The 13,560-nt window shown below is 52.7% G+C and overlaps 1 protein-coding gene across 1 annotated transcript in view; it reads right to left on the reverse strand.

Annotated features, from left to right (window-relative positions):
* Positions 1-722: 722 nt before the first annotated feature.
* ASB2 (ankyrin repeat and SOCS box containing 2) overlaps positions 723-13,560 on the reverse strand; it is a 48,733-nt gene continuing 35,895 nt past the window's right edge. The window contains exons 8-10 of the mRNA XM_027521213.1: positions 7,717-8,281; positions 6,389-6,542; positions 723-1,409 (exon numbers count right to left, since the gene is read on the reverse strand). Coding sequence (XP_027377014.1) covers positions 1,273-1,409; positions 6,389-6,542; positions 7,717-8,281 — 856 coding nt within the window. The 3' untranslated portion in view covers positions 723-1,272. The remainder of the gene's footprint in view (positions 1,410-6,388; positions 6,543-7,716; positions 8,282-13,560) is intronic.

Raw genomic sequence — 13,560 nt, forward strand, 5'->3', positions numbered from 1 at the left:
CTGGAGTGGGTTTCCATTTCCTTCTCCAGAATGACTGACTGTGACTTCCATGGAAAAACAAACAGGGTTTTGTAAGAGAGACTCAGACCTTGAGAAAGTGCCCTAAGTGCCAATCCTCAGTGCTCTCACCTGTAACACCCACAGCAGGCTGGCGGCTCCTGCCCGGCTACCCCCAAGGCATGGGAGGATGGGAGGATGCTGCAGAGGGCACAGGGCTGGCTTCCTGCCTCTCTAGTGTGGGGCCTTTGCGAGGGCTGACGACAGCCTCCCTCCGGCACCTGCTCACAGGAGCCAGTATTTAGACGGCTTTCCCCTCGTATCTCAGCCTTTGTCGCCAAATGGGTGAGTTAAGACGTGAAGACAGTGGCAGGGAACATGTGTGTAAGACAAGGCCAGGTGTTAGGAGACTTGTAGGCTCTGAGACCTTGTTTGTGATGAAGCTCCGGTTTCTATGGCAACGGAACCAGGAGAGAGAAACCAACGTTGCCAGCTCCGATCACAGGGCAGCAAGCTGCCCCCTCTCCTCAGGCCGTCGGGTCTCTTCTGGTGAATGAAGGACACATGCTCTGGGGCCTTTCAGAAGTCCAAACCAAAGTGACACGATCAGGGCTCCATGTGCCCTGTCCCAGCCCCCGGTACCACCCTCACTCCCACCAAGAGCAGGGCTGAGGACCTCAAGGCCCTGGAGGGTGCTGGTGAAAGAGACTTCACTGGGCAGGGCGTCATCTGTGCAACATTTATTGTACCTAAGGAAGCCCTCTGGGCCCAAAGTCTCCCACCCTGCTCCCCTGGGCCACAGCTTTGGGGAGAGAACTCAGAGTCAAGTGGAGAGTTTCACAGAGCACAGGGGGAGGGGCACGGGGCAGCTCTGCAGGAGGTGGCCCAGCAAAGACAGAATCACCCCGGAAAGAAAGCTCTCCAGCCATAGCCTGGAGGTGGGGTCAGGGCTTTGCTGCCGGCCCCCTTGCCTTCCCCCGACCACCCCAAGTTCTACCCTGGTCCTGCCTCCTGGCCCCAGGAATGGAGCTTTCTGCCATTCCCAATGGCAGAGCAGGTCTGGGATCTCCTTATCCAAGTGAAAGCCAACACGGTTCTTCTCCTGCTCGACACAGCTGTCCTCTGCTCTGGGCAAAGCTCTGGCCCAGAGATATCTGAGAGCCCAGCGGCTCCCAGCCACATCTGTCCCTGGGTCCCCTGGATTTGGGGACACCGCTGTCCTGAGACTCAGTGAAACCGTCTGAGGAGCTGCTGCTCCTCCCCCGTGTGCTCTGGTTACTGGGTGTTCTCGTATTTCAGGTATCTGATCAGCCTGCCTGGAAGCGGCAACGTGTCCAGGAGTTTGATGCGGTATTTCCCAATGGCCTTTCGAACTCGCAGCCGGCAAAGATGAGCCAGGGGTCTTGGAGGTTCTGGGAAAAGGACAGAAAGAGAGATGCTGATTGGTCACCTGCACCCAGCAGAGGGTCTGCATCTCTGACCCCTGGCTTGTAGGAAGCTCCTGACCCATGTGGCTGGCTAAGAGAGGAGATGTCCTGACTCCCCCATTCTCATGGTCCCTGCCACTGCAAAGGTGTCATCCTTCACTCATCTGCGCAGCCCAAGGAAGGAGGAGGGCAGGTTTGTTGTTGTTTAGTTGCTAAGTCATGTTCAACTCTTTTGTGACCCCATGGATGGTAGCCCACCAGGCTCCTCTGTCCATGGGATTTCCCAGGCGAGAATAATACTGGAGTGGGATGCCATTTCCTTCTCCAGGGGATCATCCTGACCCAGGGATGGCGCTCACATCTCCTGCATTGTCAGATGGACTCTTTACCACTGAGCCACCAGGGAAGCGCAAGGAGGGCAGGTAGCAAACCCATTTCACAGGTGAGGGCTTAGCAAGAATCATGCCTGGCACTGGAGCTTGTCCTGAGCTCCCTCCTCTACGTGTCAGCCCAGACTCCACCCTTCCTCACAGCCTCAGCAAATACAACCTCCTAAGTGACCCCATGCATCCAGTTCAGCTCTGGGTTCTAGGAGGTGCAGAGAAGTCAGGATCAATGGGCAGGGACTGAGCAGGTCCCAGAATCCTACCAGGCCATCTCTTCCAGGAGGCCCCAAGGGATACTTCATTAAGTGGAGCTTTCTCAGCTAAGGGGTGGGGGGCGGAGAGGGGGGGTAAGAACTGGTCCTGATGCATCTAGTAATGGGGTAATTAATTTCAGCTCCGGGAACAGGGTAGGCATTTGCTGAATCAAAGAATGCCATCCATTCATTCATTCAACACACACACGCTGACCCCTTCACTGCGCTTGGCCCTGTTCTTGGACAGAGATGCAGGGGTATCCACTCAGGAGCTTTGGGGAAAGCCTTCCATACCAAATGGTGCATCTGAGAAAGGTCTCGATGGGTGGGTAGGAATTTTCCAGGTGAGGGATGGAGGCAGGGCAGTCCAAGCAGGGGAAGCGGCAGTGCCAAGCCAAAGAGACCGCCCAGGGGAGACAGGAATGCGGAGGGAACGTTGGGAGGGTGGAGAGGCTAGGGCACCAGAGTGTAGCCTCTCCAGCCGCCCCATCAGGGCATTTCTGACACTTCCACTGACCTCTGATCTCAGGACAGAGCCTGCCCTGGGAAGCGCAGCCCCTTTCTCAGCAGAGCAAAGGCTGAGCTTGTGGGAAGGCAAAAGGCTGCTGGCGGGCAGAGGATACAGGGCCTCCAAGGCTGGCATTCTGGCTGGCTTTGGAGTCTCTGATATCAACAACATAGCATTAAATGAAAGTCAGTCAGTCAGTTCAGTCACTCAGCTGTGTCCGTCTCTTTGTGACCCCATGGACTGCAGCATGCCAGGCTTCCCTGTCCCAGAGCTTGCTCAAACTCACGTCCATCGAGTCAGTGATGTCAGCCAACCACCTCATCCTCTGTTGTCCCCTTCTCCTCCTGCCCTCAATCTTTCCCAGCTTCAGGGTCTTTTACAATGAGTCAGTTCTTGGCATCAGGTGGCCAAAGTAGAGGAGTTTCAGCTTCAGCATCAGTCGTTACAATGAACAGCCAGGACTGATCTCCTTTAGGATGAACTGGTTGGATCTCCTTGCAGTCCAAGGGACTCTCAAGAATCTTCTCCAACACCACAGTTCAAAAGCATCAATTCTTTGGCACTCAGATTTCTTTATAGTCCAAATCTCATATCCATACATGACTACTGGAAAAACCATAGCCTTGACTAGACGGAGCTTTGTTGACAAAGTAATATCTCTGCCTTTTAATATCTTGTCTAGGCTGGTCATAGCTTTTCTTCCAAGGAGCAAATGTCTTTTAATTTCATGGCTACAGTTACCACTTGCAGTGATTTTAGAGCCCAATAAAATAAAGTCTCCCACTGTTTCCACTGTTTCTCCATCTATTTACCATGAAGTGATGGGACCGGATGCCATGATCTTAGTTTTCTGAATGTTGAGCTTTAAGCCAACTTTTTCACTCTCCTCTTTCACTTTCATCAAGAGGCTTTTTAGTTCCTCTTCACTTTCTGCCATAAGGGTGGTGTCATCTGCATATCTGAAATTATTGATATTTCTCCTGGCAATCTTGATTCCAGCTTTTGCTTCTTCCAGCCTGGCATTTCGCATGATATAATCTGCATATAAGTTAAATAAACAGGATGACAATATACAGCCTTGACGTACTCCTTTCCCTATTTGGAACCTGTCTGTTTTTCCATGTCCAGTTCTAACTGTTGCTTATTGACCTCCATACAGATTTCTCAGGAGGCAGTTCAGGTCTCCTGGTATTCCCATCTCTTGAAGGATTTTCCACAGTTTGTTGTGATCTACACAGTCAAAGGCTTTGGCATAGTCAATAAAGCAGAAGTAGATGTTTTTCTGGAATGCTCTTGGTTTTTTGATGATCCAACAGATGTTGGCAATTTGATCTCTGGTTCCTCTGCCTTTTCTAAATCCAGCTTGAACATGTGGAAGTTCACTGTTTACATACTGTTGAAGCCTGACTTGGAGAATTTTGAGCTTTACTTTGCTAGTGTGTGAGATGAGTGCAATTGTGTGTTAGTTTGAACATTCTTTAGCATTGCCTTTCTTTGGGGTTGGAATGAAATCTGACCTTTTCCAGTCCTGTGGCCACTGCTGAGTTTTCCAAATTTGCCAGCATATTGAGTGTAGCACTTTCATAGCATCATCTTTAGAATTTGAAATAGCTCAACTGGAATTCCATCACCTCCGCTAGCTTTGGTCATAGTGATGCTTCCTAAAGGCCACTTGGCTTTACATTCCAGGATGTCTGGCTCTAGGTGAGTGATCACACAGTTGTGGTTATCTGGGTCGTGAAGATCTTTTTAGTACAGTTCTTCTGTGTATTCTTGTCACCTCTTAGTATCTTCTGTTTCCCTTAGGGCCTTTTTTGTCCTTTATTGTCCTTTTCTGTCCTTTATCGAGCCCATCTTTGCATGAAATGTTCCCTTGGTATCTCTAATTTTCTTGAAGAGATATCTGGTCTTTCCCATTCTATTGTTTTCCTCTATTTCTTCGTATTGATCACTGAGGAAGGCTTTCTTATCTCTCCATGGTATTCTTTGGAACTCTGCATTCAGATGGATATATCTTTCCTTTTCTCCTTTGCCTTTAGCTTGTCTTCTTTTCTCAGCTATTTGTAAGGCCTCCTCAAACAACCATTTTGCCTTTCCGCATTTCTTTTTCTTGGGGATGGATGGTCTTGATCACTGCCTCCTGTACAATCTCATGAACATCCATCCATAGTTCTTCAGGCACTCTGTTTATCAGACCTAATCCCTTGAATCTATTTGTCACTTCTACTGTATAATCGTAAGAGATTTGATTTAGGTCATACCTAAATGGTCTAGTGGTGTTCCCTACTTCGGAGTCTCTGATATCAACAACACAGCATTAAATGAAAAGAACTATTTGTTCTTCTTGTTAATAAATGTTTATAGCACAATAAAAGGTTCTGCAATTTTTTCTCCCAGGGACAGTTTAGCTGTTAATTACCCTTCCCAGGCAGGGCAGGTCCAGGAGAAAGTGAGGGGTGGGATTCTCAGCAAGAACTGCTCTACTCTCTAGTGGCCTCTAGTGGCCAGTTCCAGTGACAGCAACCATTTATGAATTCAAAGAATGTTTTATTGAGAATTTTGAGCTCCCAGCCAATAAGCAAATCAATACCCCCCTCCTTCCTGTGTCACCCCAGCATGGGTCTCTCTCTCCACGCCCCCTCCATCACCTTCCCAGTAACTTTATCAAGGGCCTCAACTCAAGTGCTCCCAGGCATTTGTGTAAATGGAAAATCCTACCAGAAAGTTTAGACTTAAAGGGGCCCAGGGATCAAAGAGAAACTCAGCAAGACTGGGCACTGGGCTGCGGGACACCTGGACAGGTAACGAGGCAGCATTCTCACCTGGGGACAACAGCAGCAGCAGTGGGATAAAAATAACTTCCTGTGAGTCAGCCTCTGTGCTGTGTGATCGACACACAGCTGGAGAGGTGCCCTTCAGACCCAGAGGAAGTCCTGGGGCAGTTGGTTCTCTTGGGGACAGGCATGTCCTCAGTATCAGCTGAAGCACCCAGTGCAACTGCCCCTGACGCCTCACCTGCCCAGGTGAGCGCCACAATTCCTGAGAGGGATTTCTGGCCTGACAGCCAGGCTGCCTCAACTACGCTGCACACAGCTATTGGAACATGGCCAAAGCCCACCTCACTGCGCCAGGCACATCTCACCTGCAAACACCCCAGGCTGGCAGAGCTGGAGGAGCCAGACATTGAGCACGTCCAGCTTGCTCTGTTTGGACAGGGGCCCTGAGGTCCAGAGGGGCGTCCTGCCCACGATCACCCAGCAAGCCCCTGGTTCCAGAGCTCTGGGGGCCTGCCTCCTAGACCAGTGCTGCTCTGGGGCTGCCCTGGGAGCATGTTGAAATGTACACGTTTAGGCCCCGCCCCAGACCTGCCACGTTAGACTCTGCATTTTAAATAAGATGCTCGGGTGCTTCATGTGCATTTTACAGTTTGAGATGCCAAGCCCATCACTTCCTCCTCCACCCACCACACGGCTTCCCAGTGGCCCACAAACCCGGACAACTTACTCTAAAGGTCCTGACACCTCTCAGGGAGCTGGGGTTTTTGTTTAACACACTCTTTAGTGGATCAAATCTGGATTTGAATCCCCACTCTGCCACTAACTAGTGATGAGACATTTGCCCAAGTGACAATCTCTGTGAGGGTTGGTCTCCTCATTTACAAAACAAAGGATCACGGAGACACTGGATGTGACACACAGCTCAGAGCCTGGCATGAGAAGGTGCTCATCAAATGTCAGGAGCAGTCACAGGCCCCGAGTCCTGGGCCCAAGTCAGGCAGGGGCGTCTGCCAGCAGCAGCAGCAGTGACAGCCCGTACCTGCTTTCTCCTTAATGACAGCCCAGTCCTCGAAGCTGTCAATATGCTCCTTCAGCCGCGAGCAGAGCTGCACGTTGCCCACGTAGTCCAAGAGGACATCGATGATGGGCCCTGCCCAGCGGCTCACTTCCGGGGCAGACAGGAACTCGCAGAACTGAAAGAGAACACACACCAGCGCTGAGATGCCCAGGATCAAGAGCACTTTCTCAGCAAGTCCATCCTACAGGCGGGAACCCACAGCCAGTGAGGGCAGGGGACATGTCCGAGCACAGACACCATGCATGCCCAGGGTAGAATCCAGCTCTCCAGATCCACACCTCTCTCTCATCAACACACCTCTGATGCCAAAAGTGGGAGGTGGGCAGCTTGGGCCCCCTAAGCCTCAACTTCCTTGTCTAGAAAATGGATATATGGCACTAACTTGAAGGGTTTTTTTATGAGAATTAAGGCAATATAAACATAAACTTTGTTGCACATAGAAGATGGCCCATAGTGATGCCATTAGCCATTGTTAATATCTCTAAGAGAAGAGTGTTTCTAACTTCCTTTTTAAAGATTTATCTTTTTCGCCTATGGTGGGTTTTTGTCGCTGCACACAGGCTTTCTCTAGTTGCAGCAAGCGGGGGCTACTCTTCATTGCAGTCTGCAGGCTTCTCACTGTGTTGGCTTCTCTTGTTGCACAGGCTTCCATAGTTGCGACTCACAGGCTTAGCTGCTCGGTGGTATGTGAGATCTTCTGGGACCGGGGATGGAACCAGTGTCCCTTGCAGTGTAAGGTGGATTCTTAACCACTGGACCACTAGGGAAGCGCCTCTAACTTCCTGTTCATTGGACTTTGACTTATTAAGTCACACCATGGGCAGGTCTTGCCTCTGGGGTCACTGACTTTCTGTAGCTCACCTGCTCTTCTAGTAGGCCTGTTCTCACCTCTACCCGGATCTTGGTCCATCACCATGATATTCCAGGTGTAGGTTTGCTGGGGGTGGTGAACCCCTCAGTTTTGCAGGGTTCCCCACCAATCGCCTGCCAAACTGTTCCCTCCCCTAATACAGGGGACCGAAATGCTCCTGTGAACCGCTAAGTCCTGCTGCCTCTAAAGCATGTTAACCATTGAGTTTCCACTGCCTCCAATGGGTGCTAAACGCCAGCTGACACGCCCTCCAAAGTGCACTAACCGTTAGCCCACACTGCCTCCAAATCCTGTTCACCACCGTCTCCAGCTGCCTCCCAAGTGCAGTCCACCCTGCCGAGGGTCCGCCCTGCTTCCAGCCCCCCCAGCCTCGGGAGCCCGCTGGTCCTGGCCGCAGTCCCCGCGGCGCGCCCCCTACCTGGACCGCGCTGGGCGCCTTGTCCGAGGCGGGCGCATCATTGAACCTGTTGGAGGGCGGCGGGGCGGGCGGGTGCGGGCCGTTGCCGTACAGACACGAGAAGCAGGGCTCGCCGTTGCAGCCGAGGTCCATGAGGAACTTGAGCAGCGACAAGCACTTCATGGCGAACATGATGGTGGCGGGGAAGGCGGTGGGGTGCGTGGCGATGTAGGCGTCGATGTTGGCGCCGTGGTCCAGCAGCAGCTGCATGGTGCGCAGGCAGCCGTGTCGGATAGCCACGAGCAGGGGGTTGATGACGTCGCGGTTAGGGTCGGCTCCGGCGAGCAGCAGCAGCTCGGTGGCGTACACGTTGTTGTTGACCACCGCGAAGTAGAGCGCCGAGCTGCGGCGGTCCTCGTAGAGGCGCGCGCGCTCGGGCGCCAGCGGCGCGTTCACGTCGAAGCGCGCGCCCAGCAGGGCCTCGAGCACCTCGTCGTTGTTGCGCTCGGCCGCCAGGTGCAGCGGGCTGATGCCGCTACGGCGCACGCGCGTGCGGCTGGTCACCGGCAGCAGCATCTGCACGATCCTGCGGGCGAGGCGGGCACGCGCGGGTCACGGCACCGGACCCGCCGGCAGGGGGAGCGGAGGGGTCCAGGCTCGACCGCTCGCAACCACTGCGTGGGAGCGGCAGGGCCCACCAGCAGGGGGCGCCGTGGAGACGGCCAGTCTCCACAATTAACCACTGGAGGGAGAGGGGGGTCCACTTTACAGACAGGGAAACTGAGGCTCAGAGAGCTTCCACCACGTTCTCAAAACCTCAGAGCCGGTAACGAGTGGAGCTGGGCTTCAAACCCAGAACCCCTAAAGTTAGTGTGAAGTGAAAGTCACTCAGTCGTGTCTGACTTTTTGTGACCCCATGGACTATACAGTCCATGGAATTCTCCCGGCCAGAATACTGGAGTGTGCACCCATACCCTTCTCCAGGGGATCTTCCCAACCCAGGGATCGAACCCAGATCTCCCACATTGCAAGCGGATTCTTTAGAAGCTGAGCCACAAGCCTCCAAAGTCTGAGCCCTTTAAAAAAGTCTCAGCCACACCGGAGGGCAATTTCAAGAATCTCTTGCTGACTTCTTTCAGGCTAAGGGGTATTGCCCACTCCCAGCTCAGTTTTCTAGAGGAATTGACTGGAAGGCCCCCAGACCTAGAGTGGGAAAACATGAAGTTGTGCAGACCCTGCCCTGCCTAGGTCGGTGGGGGGTTGGGGGGGCGGGGACAGCCCTATCCAAGGGCTCACTATGTGCCAGGACACCGTCCAAAGGCTTCACACGCATTATTTGGTTTAATCTCCACAACAACCCGTAAAGTGTGTCTGGTCATGCACATTTGTTTCAGATGAGAAAATCCGTGCTCAGTGATGTTAGGGGACTTGCCCAGGCCATATGTTGGGAGACACAAACGGGGACTTGTCCCCTCCTCTGACTCCGGGGCTGAGCTACCCTGCGTCTCTGTTTTGCTGCCCCGAGGACTTGGCGGAGCTGCCAGGTCCTGGGGGACAAGAGGGGACAAACGTGTCTGTCCCAACCACTTCTGCCCCAGGCCCCGGTCAGCCCTCAGTGACCGTGAGGTCGCCTCCCCTGTCCTGTAGATCTCAATGCCTCTTCCCCTGAAGGCTGATTCTAGCCTCTCCCTGGCTCGCTGCCCTGCCTGTCGCCTGGAGTGGGCTGATCAGCTGTGGCTGAGGCTGGAGATTCCTGCCAGTCCTGACTGTGGTCTCTCCTGCTGAATCAGGTGGTGTTCTCGGCAGTTAACCTACAGTAATCTATTATAATATATCCTCCCAACAGCCCTATGAGGTGTGTACTAGGATTAATCTCACTTACAGATAAGGAAACAGAAACCCAGAAACCCAGTGACTTGCCCTGGGACACACAGCCAGTAGAAGGTGATGGAGGCAGGTAGTCTGATTCCCCCTAGAGTAGCTGTCTCCAGCTTTTTCGGCATCAGGGACTAGCTTCACAGAACACAATTTTTCCATGGACTGGGGATGGGGGGGATGGTTTCCAGACGATTCAAGCGCATTCTATTTCTTGTGCACTTTATTTCTACTGTTACTGCATCAGCCCCACCTCAGATCATCAGGCAGTAGATCCCGGAGGTTGGGGCCCCTTGTCCTGGAGTGAGCCACACTCTTAGCCACTCCCCTACTTCCTGTGTAGCTAGCGGTCAGGTGACAGCTGCTATGTCACAGGGTTTTGAGCTCCTTACAATGCATTAACTTGCCTGACCCACTGTACCTTCACTGCGGCCCAGTGGGGCTGCCCAACTGGGTCTGTGGGCTTCTTTATAACAGAGGGGGCTCAGAGAGAGGAAGCGACTGATCAAAGGCCATAAAGCCGTTCTGGGGCTTGACCCCAGGACTCCTGACCTCTTGTATTTGCTCTCTTTCCTAAACCCGTGACGCCTGCCAAGCTCTTGCCACTGACATGATTCCAGACCCTAATTTCCCCAACCCCTGCTGACCGGTGACCTCGGGTGGGCTTCAAGGAGGTGACCACGGCAGGGCAAGCAGGTGCACCAAGCCTGTTTCCAAGCCTCCCTCACTCTGGGCACTTGGGTTCCCTGGGCCTCTGGCTTCCTGGAAATCTGATGCCAGGGATCTCCCGTTAGGATCTCGGTGGAAAGTATTATTTTGGTTAGTGACGCTGTGTTTGCTTAAAATCTGCCTCTTGAACCTCAAAAGGAAATTCACACACCCAGGGGGGCTAATTGCCTCCTAATTTCTATTTGTGCAGGCTCAGGAGGCCTGACCTTGCTCTGTAGAGGTGCTGGTCAAAGGCAGGGCCGGGGCCTCACCCTGGACCGCAGCCATCGCTGACAAATGCTCTGTAACAGCCGTAACGTGCCCAACCACGGGAAAAACAGCGAGGGGGACTGCCCAGGGCCGCTGGCCAGATGGGCTGAGATCTGGCAGGTCACAGTGGTCCCCTGTCGAACCAAGGCAAAGTGGCAGAAATGTGGAAACGTGACTGGAGGCAGCCTAGGTCCCAGAAGCATCATCTTAATAACAGTGAAATCATCTAATTGTTGTACACTTCTGTAGGACATGGCCAAGCTGAGAGTCAGTGTGTCATGCTGTGTGGGGCCTGGACATCAATGTGTCCAGCCTCCCATTTTACAGAGGGTGAAACTGAGACCTGAATGTGGGGCGGGGGGCGGGGAGGAGAGAGTGAGGTTGGCCTGGAGGTGGATGGCAAAGCCCAGGCAGAATGAAGGTGTTGGTGGCCAGACTGCATGTCATCATTCCTCTCCCCCAGCCCAGTTGGTGGGAAGAAGGCAGGAGAATGAGGGCTGGATCTAATAAGACAGGCTGGGACCTTCCCACTTCTCCTACAGCAGGTCCTGAGACCACAGGAGCTTGAAATGCAACTTAAGTAGAGAGCAAAGGTGCCCATTGCCTGGTACAAGTTTTGGTGTCTGGGAGGCCCAGTGTCCCATCCGTCTCTTCTTCTTTCCCCAGCACGGAGGCTGCACCCACCAGCTCAGCCTCCTGGGTCACCAGGTCATGGTGGTGTGACCTTTGCCAGCATTCAGTGTAAATTTGACCATGGACTTGAGTTTCACAAGGGAACCAGCTGTTCACAAATGGCTCCGCTCCCAGTAACGCTGGGCAGCCGTGTTTCAACCCAGCTGTGTGTGTGTGTGTGTGTGTGTGTGTGTGTGTGTGTGTGTGTTGGGGGCATTATCTCTCCTCTGAGGCTGTGTGGAGCCAGAAAAGACTCCACAGAGGAGAGTCTGCCTGCGGGTGTCCCCAAGGGCATAGTGGAACTTCTGCCCATGAGGGGTCCCTATGGGGGAAAGTCTGCAGCTTTTCTCCTGGGAGCTAGAGCAGGGAAGCAGTTTTCTCAGAAAGAGTTTTAAGGGTCTTGCAAAGGTAAGATTAATTAGAAGTAAAAGAGAAAGTATATTTTAAAATGAGGAGGCCAGAAGTAAAGTCCAAAGGCAAGTCTGTGTTATATGTCAGCCACAAAATTGAGTCTAAGATACTGGTTCTCTCCTGGGATGCCTCATAAACTCATCTGCAGCCCCAGCTCCAACCCAGATTGCTTTCAGTGAGATCTCTGAGGCTGGGGCCCAAGCCTTGGGGCTTTAAGAGTTCGCCAGGGTCCCAGTGTGTAGCCAAGGTTGAGAACCAGTGGTTGCAGTGCTATTCTAAATTCAGTTTAAAGGAACCTTGGGCCATCTGCTCTTGTCTAATACCAACAGTTTCTTGATAAATCTATCTTTGGTGCTAGCTTCCCTGGTGGCTTAGATGGTAAAGAGTCTGCCTGCAGTGTGGGAGGCCCGGATTCGATCCCTGGGTTGGGAAGATCCCCTGGAGAAGGAAATGGCAAGCCACTTCAGTATTTTCACCTGGAAAATCCCATGGACAGAGGAACCCACGAGGCCGGACACAACTGAGTGACTTCACTTTCTTTCACTTGGTGCTGAGTTTTAATCTCAAAAGTTGCATTTGCTAAACTGGAAATGAAAACTAAGAAAAAGGTATAACTTGGAGGTGCCTAAGACTTTGGGGTCTTGGTGGCTTCTTTCTCAGCCACACCTAAATGTCATGCTCTGCAGTAAATGTGTTGAATTCACCATCTGGCGAACACGGACTCCAGCTGCTGGAGCCATGGACAGGCAGGGTATCCTGGCACGCGGCTGAGTGTGGAAAGCCTAGAGAATGTCACAGCAGATCCCTGAGCAGCCAAGGAAGGACAGCATGGAGAGGGCCACATGCCACATGCCCCAGGGTGAGTGCAGCACTGGGGCCTTGCCAGGTGACAGAAGCCCTTGGGAACCTGGTTTTACCCCTTTGTAGGGCAGCCCCCAAACTGCAGCCTGGTCCCTCTCACTCTTGGGGTCCAGAGGAACCTGGGATCTGAGAATGGAGGGTGAATAACCAGAGAAATGGCTTCGGGGGTCAGCACGAGTCTCAAGCAGGAGACTTTCCAGGAGCATACATCATTCACATAGGTGGTTCCAGAGAGGCCCAGCCTTGCTCCCTGGCCAGCCTTAGGCATGCGCAGTGCTCCTTCAAACTTTCCACCAGCTGAGGCCAGACTGCTGGCACCTGGGCCCGCCTGAAGGCATTGGGTGTGATTGAATGATTCCAAGTGACAGTCCCTGCTCTGCCACTCTCTGGCATGCCACTTCCCATCGCTGACCTCTGGTCCCTCCTCTGCAAAATCATTGCAGAGGATTGGATTACATCAGTGTTCCTCCTGAAGGTCTGACTGGGTTGTATCTGGTTGGCTGGGAGCTTTTCAAAGATAAAGGCATGGGCTCCTTCTCTCCTGGAGATTCCGGTTTTGTGTGTCTGGGAGGCGTCATTTAAAAAACAGCCTAGAGTGACCGTGCTGTACAGGCAGGTTTGGAGAGCCAGTAGACCAGGAGATTTTGAGGGTCAACCCTTCTCTCTCTTTCCCTCTGGATCTTTCTAGAGTCAGAGTAAGATAAGCCATGTTTGTTGACTGCTGCTGGATCTTTTTGCAACTGGAGCGCGAGATGCTATCTTGCCCATCACCTCTGCCTTACTTGAGTTGCTTTTGTCCTTCCACTGGCTTCACGGAAAAATGATGGAATTTACCCTTCCTACATGAGAGAGAACACAGACCCAGCAAGCACCTACTGTGTGCTGCACTCTGCTGGGCGCTTTATTTCTACTCTATACACACGTGCATCCATTTCACTAGTCCCCACAGTAGCCCCGCCAGGCAGTACAACTACTTCGTATTTTACAGAGGGAATTGAGGCTCAGAAAGGTTAAATAACTTCCCTAAGGCCTCAGTAGGAATTAAAACCCACATCTGTCTGCCTCATA

This window comes from Bos indicus x Bos taurus, chromosome 21 (assembly GCF_003369695.1).
Source record: "Bos indicus x Bos taurus breed Angus x Brahman F1 hybrid chromosome 21, Bos_hybrid_MaternalHap_v2.0, whole genome shotgun sequence".
Taxonomy (NCBI): domain Eukaryota; kingdom Metazoa; phylum Chordata; class Mammalia; order Artiodactyla; family Bovidae; genus Bos; species Bos indicus x Bos taurus.